The 11,480-nt window shown below is 34.3% G+C and overlaps 1 protein-coding gene across 1 annotated transcript in view; it reads right to left on the bottom strand.

Annotated features, from left to right (window-relative positions):
• Positions 1–258: 258 nt before the first annotated feature.
• The window catches only part of LOC140778904 (uncharacterized), a 36,921-nt gene continuing 25,699 nt past the window's right edge, over positions 259–11,480 (bottom strand). The window contains exons 5-11 of the mRNA XM_073123800.1: positions 11,240–11,422; positions 7,335–7,853; positions 7,134–7,188; positions 6,941–6,998; positions 3,124–3,272; positions 985–1,060; positions 259–896 (exon numbers count right to left, since the gene is read on the bottom strand). Coding sequence (XP_072979901.1) covers positions 617–896; positions 985–1,060; positions 3,124–3,272; positions 6,941–6,998; positions 7,134–7,188; positions 7,335–7,853; positions 11,240–11,422 — 1,320 coding nt within the window. The 3' untranslated portion in view covers positions 259–616. The remainder of the gene's footprint in view (positions 897–984; positions 1,061–3,123; positions 3,273–6,940; positions 6,999–7,133; positions 7,189–7,334; positions 7,854–11,239; positions 11,423–11,480) is intronic.

Genomic DNA, 11,480 nt, shown 5'->3' with positions numbered 1-11,480 from the left:
ATAATTTAAAAATTATATATTAAAATTTATAATAATTATTTATTTATTTATTGGGACTGAATTTAGTTTAATTTTTTTTTCAAAAAAAGCTGTTCGCAAGGTGTCACTAACCAAGTTCCAAAACATCTGTACTCAAAACAAAAGGCAAAATGACTACAACACTTGAATAATCTCAACATTGCACAATTTCGGTACCTAACTAATTTTAGACTGAATATTTTCAGCAATTAGAAAACTTTAAAATTCACCACTAGAACATCTTGAATCATCTCTCTATTGTCATTCATCAAATCGTACATTTCCAATGGGCATGAAAAAAGAGAATCCACCAGAAAAATATGACAATTAACATTACAGAATGATGCTTCAATATGGAGTTGAGCTGCACATGCAATAAACGGAGAATATGGGACTCCGCGATCAAGAATCAATCTAGGTGCCTGATAATTAATTAGACCTACCAATGGTACAACAAGCATACAACCGTGATATACAGTATCGTAATTCATCCAAATTTAACAATGGATGCCAATCTATTGAAACTAAAACCTTGTATTTGCCCTACAGTCTTTCAAAAGATAACTAAGATACAATGATCGAGTTGTGACCAATTCTGTTATTTTCCTCTTCCTGCCTTGACCACTCTTTTCCTCCCTCGCCGAACAGCAGTGGTTTTAGGTTCGGTAAGCATCCGTTCCACAGATTTCATCTTTGTACCATTCTGCGATTGCCTTGAAATTTCATTTGTCTCATGAACAGCAGGATTGTCAAGCAGAGCACCACTTACAAGGTCACAACTATCAGAAATGACTGCTGCATTGCTGGAGTTGGTGTGGCTGGGTTCTACATTGCTAGAGGATTTAATATTTGAATTGGCATTCGGTTGTGCCAATGAACTGAGGAGAAATGGAACACTTTATGTCAGCATAATCATGCAAAAATGGACAAGTAGCAAGCAAACAAAGGTCTTCACACTACTCTTACCCATTTGTAGAGATCTTGTCTCGTAAACCGTTGACATTATTCTGTAAGTGAGGATCTGAATCACGTAGTCTTGAATCTGTGGAGGGAAAAAGTAAAACCATTATATACTGTCACAAAAGAGGAAAATATTTCCTATTCATTCACTGTAAAAAGGTTAATGAATATATGAAGCATAAAACAAGGTAGTTTTAGTACTTTTAAACAAAATGACAGACAAGGCAAGCATAAGAATCTCATTTGAAATAGCCCAGGCAACTATATAGTACTATTGTTTGAAGATTCAATTTCGGCTTAAATTGGTTTCACAGCTTTAACCCCTAGAGAACAAAATTTTGGGCCAAAATACATTGGTTAAAACTGATTTGGCCTTAACCAATGAGTTTCGGTCTTAGTTTTCAATAATTTTTTGCCACTACTATTCCATCTAAAGGTGAAACTTCAATTCATGCAAGTACCATTGTGTTCTTTCCTTACCCTTGCTCTTAATGAATGACAGTAAAAGTATAAAACCACATGAACCTCCAAACTCAGCATGTCTTTGAAAAATTCTATTTTAGTAGTAGAACAAGAATTTTAGAACAAGTGTAGATGGGGCAAGTATGGGTCAGGATAAGGATTGATTTGGGCCAGCAGCTTTATGCTCTAAACATAGCACAATCTGGCACGAACTCCAGCCAAACAACCCTGGCACAAGCAAGCCCAATGTGTGAAGTGCTCAGTTGTGACCATTCAGGCCCCAAAGCATTTTTCTGTGACAAGCAGGGTGTAGTCAAACCAAATGGTGCACAAGTATTTTCAGTCATGTGGCAGAATAACTTTTCAGAAGCCACAATGGCCCCTTATGCTGTCCTGTCTTTTCCCTAATGATTTATATAAGGACACAAGGAATTTATAAAATCAGAAGAACAGCATATAATAAATGGAACATGATGGCAGAAATAATTCACAAAAACCTCAAAGATATCTAACTCAGAAAAGAAACAAAGTATAAGAAAACTAGAGGAAGCAATTAATGATACACAAAAAAGTTGCACAAAGAACCTAGAGAAAACATCTTTGACACTGACTCAATCAACATCCAAGTTTTCATCAGCATAGAAGGATCATGTATGGAGAGTTCAGACAAATGCATGGACAGATTCAGAACTGTTACAGGTGGCATGAGATCAACCAAAAAGCACTTCAAACTTCAAATGGGCATTACTTATCCTCATCTCCATAGAGTACAACTCTAAGACGACTATTCTGATTGGAATTTCACAGAGGTAATAATGTCGAGCATTTTCAGTACTAAACATTACTGAGGATTAGAAATTTAGAAATTCTAGAAGCCTACTAAAAAGGAACAAGCCATAGATGATCTGATGAGGTAAGAAATAGGTGACAAGGATAGAAACTACTTTTACAGACAATTGGGCAATTCCATTAGTATGTGAAGCTGGCAGGACATTTACCTATACATAACCTTCACACATAGAAAGGCATTCTTCCTTCTTAAAGGAATCTTGGGTCATCAAAGTATAAGCTGTGATAACTAAAATAATAATAACTCATAAAAACAGCATAGTAAGCAGAAGCAAGTTACACAACCATCTCTTTAAATTAGATCACTATAGCAGCATCTTATCCCTAGCACGTATAGTGCCGAGTCAGTCTACCATTTGCATACATTGAAAAAATAATTTTTAAACCTACTTAGGATAATTAGATTCTAATTTCATGACATTTCCCAATTTTCTTGGATCTTCTGAGTTGAGCTAAATAACTTAGGGACAACCAAAATTTCCTCTTGATTTCTAAACTTTGAAGTATAATCTATATAGATCAAGCACTGAAATACAAAGACATAAAAAAATAAAGAAAAACTGAAAGAGTCCCTAAATTAGGTTGGCTTAGAGTAAGATATGCTAAATTCCTAATGGCACACATAGATATGGTGGCCATGAGAGAGTATCAAAGTACTCCCTCCGTATCTGTGCTGATAATTTATTGGCACAATACACCAACTGGCACTGCAATCCATGACCTAAACTTCATCCACATATATATATATATATATATATATATATATATATATATATATAACATCTAACAAAAATAATTGCTTGACTTATTTTAATAATATCATAATTTACATACCAGCAACAGAATGCATTTCTTTAACAGCTGAGTCCAAATTTATATCAGATGGCATATTGACTTCTAACGTCCCTCCAAGATCAGCAACTGTTTTCCTGTCAGTAGTTGGGATATTTTCATCATCACAGTTGGTGACATGATCTGCATCACTGCAATAAAAAAATAGAGAAAATTAGATCTGTAAATGCATGCAGAGACTGAATGCTAATTTGAGTTTCAAAGCATACATAAGAATCATAACTTGCTTTAATCCACCAAGTGTCGATGGATTGTGATTTGTGACACCAATCTAAACGTGTCTTACACTAAGGACATATGGCAATATCTATAGCATAAAGAAAATTTCATGAGAACTCTCAGCTGGATGTCTTGCTTATCAAATTATATAAGGATCTGCAAGTGAAAATTAAGAAGTGAGTAATATTACTATATTCTAATAGAGAGTCATGCAAGAAGGGAATGGAGAGAGAGACAGAAAATCATGTGAAAGAATTACAGAAAATTATTTTATAAAACTACATATAAGCTTAGAAATAAAAGATTAAAAGTAGTAGAGGAAGAAAAAACTCCTTGGGAAATTAGTTCCACATGTGATCTTACTGAGCAGAATTTCTAGAAGTGCCCAGATCTATAAAAAGAATCAGAATCCAAATGAACGCCAGATCAGAAATCACCCGAGTATCTGATAATCTTCGATAACTATTAACCAAAAAGGCCATGAACAAGCATCATGCATGTTTTCAAATCTTATCTCACCGATGAGAACCTGTGACGAAACCATGTCAAGAATGCATTCAAGAAGAGAAAAACATTAGTTACTTTCTGACATTCTTAGACAATCTAGCCTTATGTATCCCTATAATAGTATCTTAAGCTCATTTTTCGCACAAGTAGGCTATTAAGCAAAAAATGCTATATTTAGGGGTCTAAACAAGCCAACATCAAGCAAGCTTTGCTCAGCCCAGCTTGGTTTGAAAATGGTTGAAGCCAAGCTCAATTTCAGTTAGGCTCAAAATTGTATTATAATCTAGGTGCTTGGTGACGCGACAGCAGATGGCACTACTTCTTGGAGTTGGGACTCAAATCCAAGAGCCCAGTATTACATCTCATCTAAACAAGTCACTCAGGACTGCCTTCTGCTGTTGAGAGATCGCAGACAGCAGCTCAAAACTCCTGCAATCAACAGCCTAACTAGTTTCCTGGACCTCTATCTTCATCTTCCAACAGCGATTGAGATAATTTATAGAGATTCGAGATATACTCACACTGATAAGTGTGCATGTGAGGCAAGCTGAGCTCAGCTCATGATTGGATTGTTTAGTTATCAAGCTTGAAAAGTGACTCATCTTTTTCCTCAAGCAGCTCGTGAGCTAACAAGCTCAACACCACTAGTCTTGATCAAGGATGAGAAGCTTTCCTGCTTATCTTACTAAGGGAGATGAGTAAATAACATGACACAAATATGGTACAGGTAGATCCAGAGTAGATGGGAGGAGATCAAAGATAGACAGCAGATAATCACCATGACTTAGAGGTACTGTCTACCTCGTAACAACTAAAAACATAAATGGCTGCAAGATTAATAATTGAACAGGATAAAAAGAACGGCAAGGGGAAGAGATCTAATTAGGAAGATAAGGAAGAAAGAGGTAATAGTAATACAAATTGTGAAACATAAGAGAATTACTAGGCAACAAAATTTCCACACACCAAAGTCCTTTTGTACTTTGGATACTCATCTGACAGAAGAACAGTTTGTCTTATTGCCCTGTGCAAAATCCTGTGTCAACTCATGCAATTATGCAAATTTTATTTGGCCAAGGATGTGCTGTCCCACACCAACAGTGCCAGTGAGCATGTACTTCGTCGATGGCTAACTGACATGGTGATCCATGATGCACATGCCACCAAATTGCACCACAAGCCCCTGTGCCCAAAACTACCAAAGAATCTTAAAGGGAACGTGCAAAGGAAACAAATAGTTAGCTATACTTGTTCACCTTTCAAAGGTTCCTTCCGTCTTTTCCTCCATTATTTCCTACTCATTTCTCCCTCTCAATGTTAGCATTAATTTCCTTTTCTCTTTTCAGTCTCTTCTCCTTCCTATCCAATCTCTACTCCAACCAACTAGCTCTTTTCTATTAACACCCAAATTATCTCCAACATCCTGTAAACATCAAATATTGGCAGTAGAGACCTCCACAAAAGTATCTAGGAGTGCTGATTAATTGCTCCTAACCTACAAGAAATCTGGCTTCTCAGCAAGTCATATTATCAAATGCCATTCTTTAAACTTATAAGGTAAAAAAGAGAAGAAAAGACTGCAAACGCTCTTCGAATTATAGATGCTTTTTTACCTGCACTCACTAATTTTATATATAGTAAATTTTCTACCAAAGACTAGACAATAGCATTAATACTTATGTCTTTTTCCAGTTAGTAAAACTTGTCACTATCTCATAAGGGCATTGAGGCCATAGCATGTTACACAAAAGCGCTGCTTTCTCTGGAGCGACACTTTTTTGTAGATGTTGATAGGCTTTTCTTTTAATAAATATACTTCCTAGCCAAAGATCCAAATGGAGCAAAGATCTAACTTCTCAGTAACTTCCATTGATTGACTCTATGCCAACAACAAGGCCTCAAAAGATAGTCAAACTAGATGCTGCACTGACTGCTTGAGGGACAGCTCTTGTAATAAATTTCATTTCAAACATTGACTTTACAGAACTTAATACTAAACCAACAACATAGAACTACTAGGACATGGTATTTCGAAGTAAAAAATTTGATGTCATGGTCATTCGTTATTAAAATATGTTCATGCCTTAATTGTTTATGAATCTTAAGTTCTTAGTAGTAAGTACAATTTCAACACAGAAACTGTCATTTTCATTCTACATTGACTTTGCTGGTTCAAATTCTCTGTACTTTCCTTTTCAGAATTTCTAAATCAAGTCCTACATTTCCTGAAGCTATTCATGTAACAAACCACCATTTGTCTAGGTAACAGTAAATCTTTGTTTAATCTTAGCTCTTGGTTAACTTTGTTTAAATTATTAAAATACCCTTGTTTAGCTTGACTTGATGAAAATCAAACAAATAAATTTTAACTTAAATCAATCAAACGCATCCTAGCTGAAATGCCAATAGTAATTTGAAGGAAAAAAAAGGATGTAATCGTCATATTCTGAGAGAAACAAGTAAGGGGATTTAAAATTACAAATATTGAAAAATAAATAAAATATCCCCTTTATGGTGCATTTAAGACTTTATGTTAGGATCTGTTTAGCTGCAGCTGAAGTGCAGCTTTATTTGCACACTTTTATGAAAATACAGGACTCAATTCAGAAATAGTGAATAGGTAGGATAGATGTAGAACTAGATCAAGATAAGAAAGCAAGGTGCAAGACGAAATCTCCTTATAAGATTTTGTCATGAATGGGCACTTTCTTGATGACTAAAACATTGGTTGCGTAAGCAATTTGCCACCATAAATTATAACTAGAAAAGGAAATTACATAAATAAGGTGCATATGTAAGCAGTGTTAAATATGTCATATAATCCATATATCATTGTATCTAAACTACTTTTCTAAATTTTCATAATTATGTGCATCGATATCACATCAATCTACATCCTCTATCCATGTGCATTTTCCATGATGTGGCTTACGAATCTAACCAATATAAGCGTCACAACAGTTAAAGTTGAGACACATCAAATTTATTTTCATCATCCAAAATGAAGAGCTTCTACAATTGCCAAAAGAGCATGTTAAACCTAAAATTATAACCCATGCAATAAATAACTAACCTTGGTAGAACAGATCTGATCTCTGATGCCATCACTTTTTCTTCACATAAGTTCTCCCCTGGGTTTACAATAATCTATATATTAGCAAGGCAAAAGTGCCAGGTGCATTGCATAACATTACTTTCTCAAAGTATGAAAGAAATAGTAGTAACCAGCATGCTCTATAAATATGGAAGCTACAAAAGAGACTTACGAGTAGCAGAATTGCTGACATCTCTTTCTTCATTCTGTGAAGGCTCCTTCATGTCCTAAAAGGTGATAAAAGATGTATAATTGCATATCAGTACTATACTGACATACTTATGCTATCTCTTATGAAATTCATCATAAATAAGAGTTATAAAGAAAATTCAATTGAATACGAAGAATATTCACTAAACCTAATTCCACTTACATTTCTTTCAACAGAAATGATGACATCATGACCAGGGGACTTAGGTCCACTTTCTGTTTTAGTATGTATATGCTCCAAAGTGACAGAAGCTGGCGACGAACTTCCGTCAGTTTGTTTTATCGCAGTAACAGCTTCTTTAAGCCCAGATATTGTGTTGCTAGGAATTGCTTGGCCTATCTCTGGTGGTTCAGTTTGAGGAGCTTTTTCATAAGATAATCCGAGGGTCTCATGAGAGCGATGATCATCTCCAGTCAACTCATTTGATAGTTTGAGAGATGCCCCAGAAGTTTCTATAGGTTCCAAAGAACTTGGATCTTGGTGAGTGCCTAAAACTTCTTGTACCTTCCCATCATCTGCTAACGAGATCTTCAAAGATCCATTTTCAAATAATCTAGTGGAAGAACGAACTTGTCTGAACTTAGGGATATCCAGTAAATCTTCAGATGACCTCAAACGAACTCTCCGAGATTCTTCTGAAGCATCCCACAGCCCTGTGGAAAGATAGTTCCTCTTCAGAACCTGCAAAGAAGTTCACGGAGGTTTAAGTACAAGTGAAAGATCAATAATGGATAAGAACAAAAAGTGAAATTTAAAGATGAAAACTGAAAAAAAATGTCTCCAAATAAGAGAATCTTAATGATAGAGTAAGGGGAAAGAAACCAACTGTTATAAGATTATATACCAAGATACAAGCTAGGAGTAATTATTCAATTTGACAACCGATAGTAAAACTTTTAAAACATACTTCAGATTGACCACTGTCATTATACAAAGATAAGTCAGACATCTAGCTCTTAGTGGCTTTTAAAGAGATATAACATGTTCAAATTTTCACTGTAGTACCTTTCTTTTTCTTTTAAAAGAAACTATAATACCAATTTACAAGAAGGCAAAAGGAAAAAAAGAAACATCTCATATTACATAAACTGAATCGTCCAAATATGTGTGAGAAGGTCTACACCTAACAGGATCTTAATCCACCACACAATCAAAGCAACAACAGAATAAATTGAAGCGATGAAGTTTGAGCATTAGAGGGTTATGAGGAGAACGATTCAAATATTCTGATGAACGTATTGTAGTTTGATTTAATATGATGTATTTTAGTTATATTATGTTCCAGATAGAAATCATTAGACATAATATTTAGGAGATAATCATTTTTTTTGGTGGGGTTATGTCAAATATCTCTTCTTTAATCAGGTTTATTTTTAAATAATAAAACTTTAACTTTACTTGTTTCATCTTTTGTGATTTGTAGACTGTAGTTCTTTAATGCTAATTATGATTGTGCTTGATGAAATATAGACAATTTATTAAAACGAAATTAGAAAAAAAATATATTCAAGGCCCAAATTGGGTTCGTGCCACCAACCATGGTGCCCATGATCCGTTTATCATAATGTATCCACCACATTCTTTCTGGAACACTGGAACACTAATACCACCATAAGTAGAAAGTTTGGCCATTAAGATCTAGATTGGTGACCTACAAGATATAGTTGTCCAAAAGAACGTTTCAAGCACTATGATTAATGTTTCTCCCATCCAAAATTACCTAGACAAACTTTTCTTCAATAATAACTACTTATAAAAGAAAGGGTAATGACATTCAAGCCTAACTCCAAAGAAACAACATTCTTCTTCCTCAGAGGAGTTATATGTGTACATCAAAATCTTGCCTAACAAGTAATAATCCATAGTAATTAATCAAAATAGCTGTCTTTTTAAGAAGCCTAATGCACTATAAGAGGCACAGAGAATCTGTCAAATATAATTTCTTATTATAGCTAAGTCGACTAACAGAACCACGATATCAATTAATCAAGCTATTGTCAAAGTTTTAATGTTATTATAAAAAATGACAAGGATCTGGTAGTTTGCCATATATGCAAGCTACCACCAGTGTTCTAAAAGATTGGAAAGATGTAGCTGATTGGAACGGCATTTTGGGGCTGTGGCGACTGCCTTAACAGGTGGCAGCCCACCATGGCGGATTAAATGGCAACTCATTTTACTGTTTTCAGCACAATCAATAATAACTAAATTATTTCCCCCCTTTCTCAATTTGTAATCTCTTGAATCAAAGTAAAAAACAACAATTGTATCTGTTAAATTAAATTCAATCTGTACTTGAAAGAGTTTTATATGAATTTCTTATCTTGTGATAACAAAATTCTTTGAAATTTTTTATTGGAATATAAGCTTATCTCAATAATGATAACACATTTTAAAAAACCGTAGGCTGTTGATGAGCAGACAAGGGATTATGTAGCACCTAAGCGCTAGGCAGGTGCCTAGGTGAGCATCCATAATTCAAGACGGTTAAAAAATAAATAAATAAAAAATAATAATAGTTAGAGAAGTTAAAATTAATACAATCTAAACAATATACTAATCCATTCTTATTAAGAACTATAGTAAGCTATTAGAATCCACTAAATCATCATGTACAATAATTTTGAATTTCAGAGTCAATATACAAATTAAAATGTGATACGAGATGCTAAGGTAGTCACCTAGGTGGGATCTAAGCAAGGTTAGCTATCTCCTATCTAAGACGGGAGCCTACGCATTTAAGTGGGAGTTTTTTAAAATAATGATGATAACTAGTTAGAAATTCTTACACTCAGGGCTGTAGATGATTACAAAACTTTCCTACAGATGAAACTTCTTTTTTATTCTTTTTCCTTTTTCTTTTGACTAGGATACAAAAGATGAAAACTAGAATATCCATAGTTTTATTTTCCAATTTGTAGAAACATCATCCAAATGCTATTTGCAAATGTTTCCATATTTTAGTATTTTACATAATATTTTGATAGTTGATTATATCTATCACGTATTGAATGTTGAAAATTTGTCAAATTCTATCATTTCTGCTTGCTTATATATTGGCTAGATAGATTAGGAAATATATATTTGTAAAGTTTTATGCATACATCTTTGTAGCAAGGCGCACATTTGATGCATAATACATACATTCATGCAAGTACTGTGCACTTTTAATTTGTATTCTACATTAAATTTTTCTATAAACACTGTGCAAATTCAAGCTTCAGGCACGTTCTTGGAAACTGATACATTTTGACTGAAGCAGACCAATTTCAGTTGGTTTCTGAGACATATGTTAGCACATAAGAATTTGTTCTCTATGAGCGCCTAAAAGAAATGTGCTTCAGATTTCAGAACAAAGGGGTTTTTCTTTAAATTCACTTAGAAGATTTGGTTATCCTACCAGCATCACCTGGTCAATTTGCTATTGCAATAGTTCAAACTTCAAATAATATTGGTTAGCTTCTTCCGGCTCATAGTTTGTAAATAAAATCATCATCATCATCATCATCATCATCATCCTCACAAATATCCAAGAAGTTTCTTAATAAGAACCAAGGAACTTTCACAACCTGTTGTCAACCCAATGTTAAACTTCTAAAAGAATTGGTCTTGTTTTAGGCTTGAAAATCAAGCCAGAGAGTGATTTGTCAAGAAATTATAAAGCCAATTGGTAGGTAAAATACCAACCTATTTGTCGCACTTAGACTCATGCAAGTAATGCAACTAAGGAGCAGCTCTACAAAAGTTCTCTTAGAATTGGAAAGAGTTGCGATGCTAGAGAAAAATGATAAAATATTGAATTCTTAATAACTTGAACTTTTTATAAACTCAACATACTGGCTTCTCATCACTCCCTCTCCATCATATGAGGTGTGTGATATGATCTAACTTGACTACATCTTTTATTTAGAATTTTTGGCATTGCAGCTAATACATACTGGTTACCTTTATGACAATAACAAACTTAACAAAAATAAAAAACATACAAGTAAATTTCCCTACAAACAGGCTAATAGGGCACAAGTTATCACTTCTATGATACTTTTAGGAATGCCGATAAAATATACCTTAGACAAAGGCAAAGAATAGTTGGAAACTGCATGGGTGGCTTCATCCTTGTAAAGATGTATCCCACTTGGTGGTGGTGTCTTAAACCCTATAGGACTTATGAATGGAGACTGCCAAGGAGGCAATGATTGCATGTATGATTTAGCCAAATCAATAGGTGACCCTACTTCACCTTCGATACCCTGCAAAAGAACATTAAAAGCATGAACTTTTAATGTTGAAATAATATTAACCAGAAGT

The sequence above is a fragment of the Typha angustifolia genome, chromosome 15, assembly GCF_048772165.1.
Source record: "Typha angustifolia cultivar Huaian chromosome 15, ASM4877216v1, whole genome shotgun sequence".
Taxonomy (NCBI): Eukaryota; Viridiplantae; Streptophyta; class Magnoliopsida; order Poales; family Typhaceae; genus Typha; species Typha angustifolia.
This window is presented reverse-complemented; position numbering and strand designations above follow the sequence as displayed.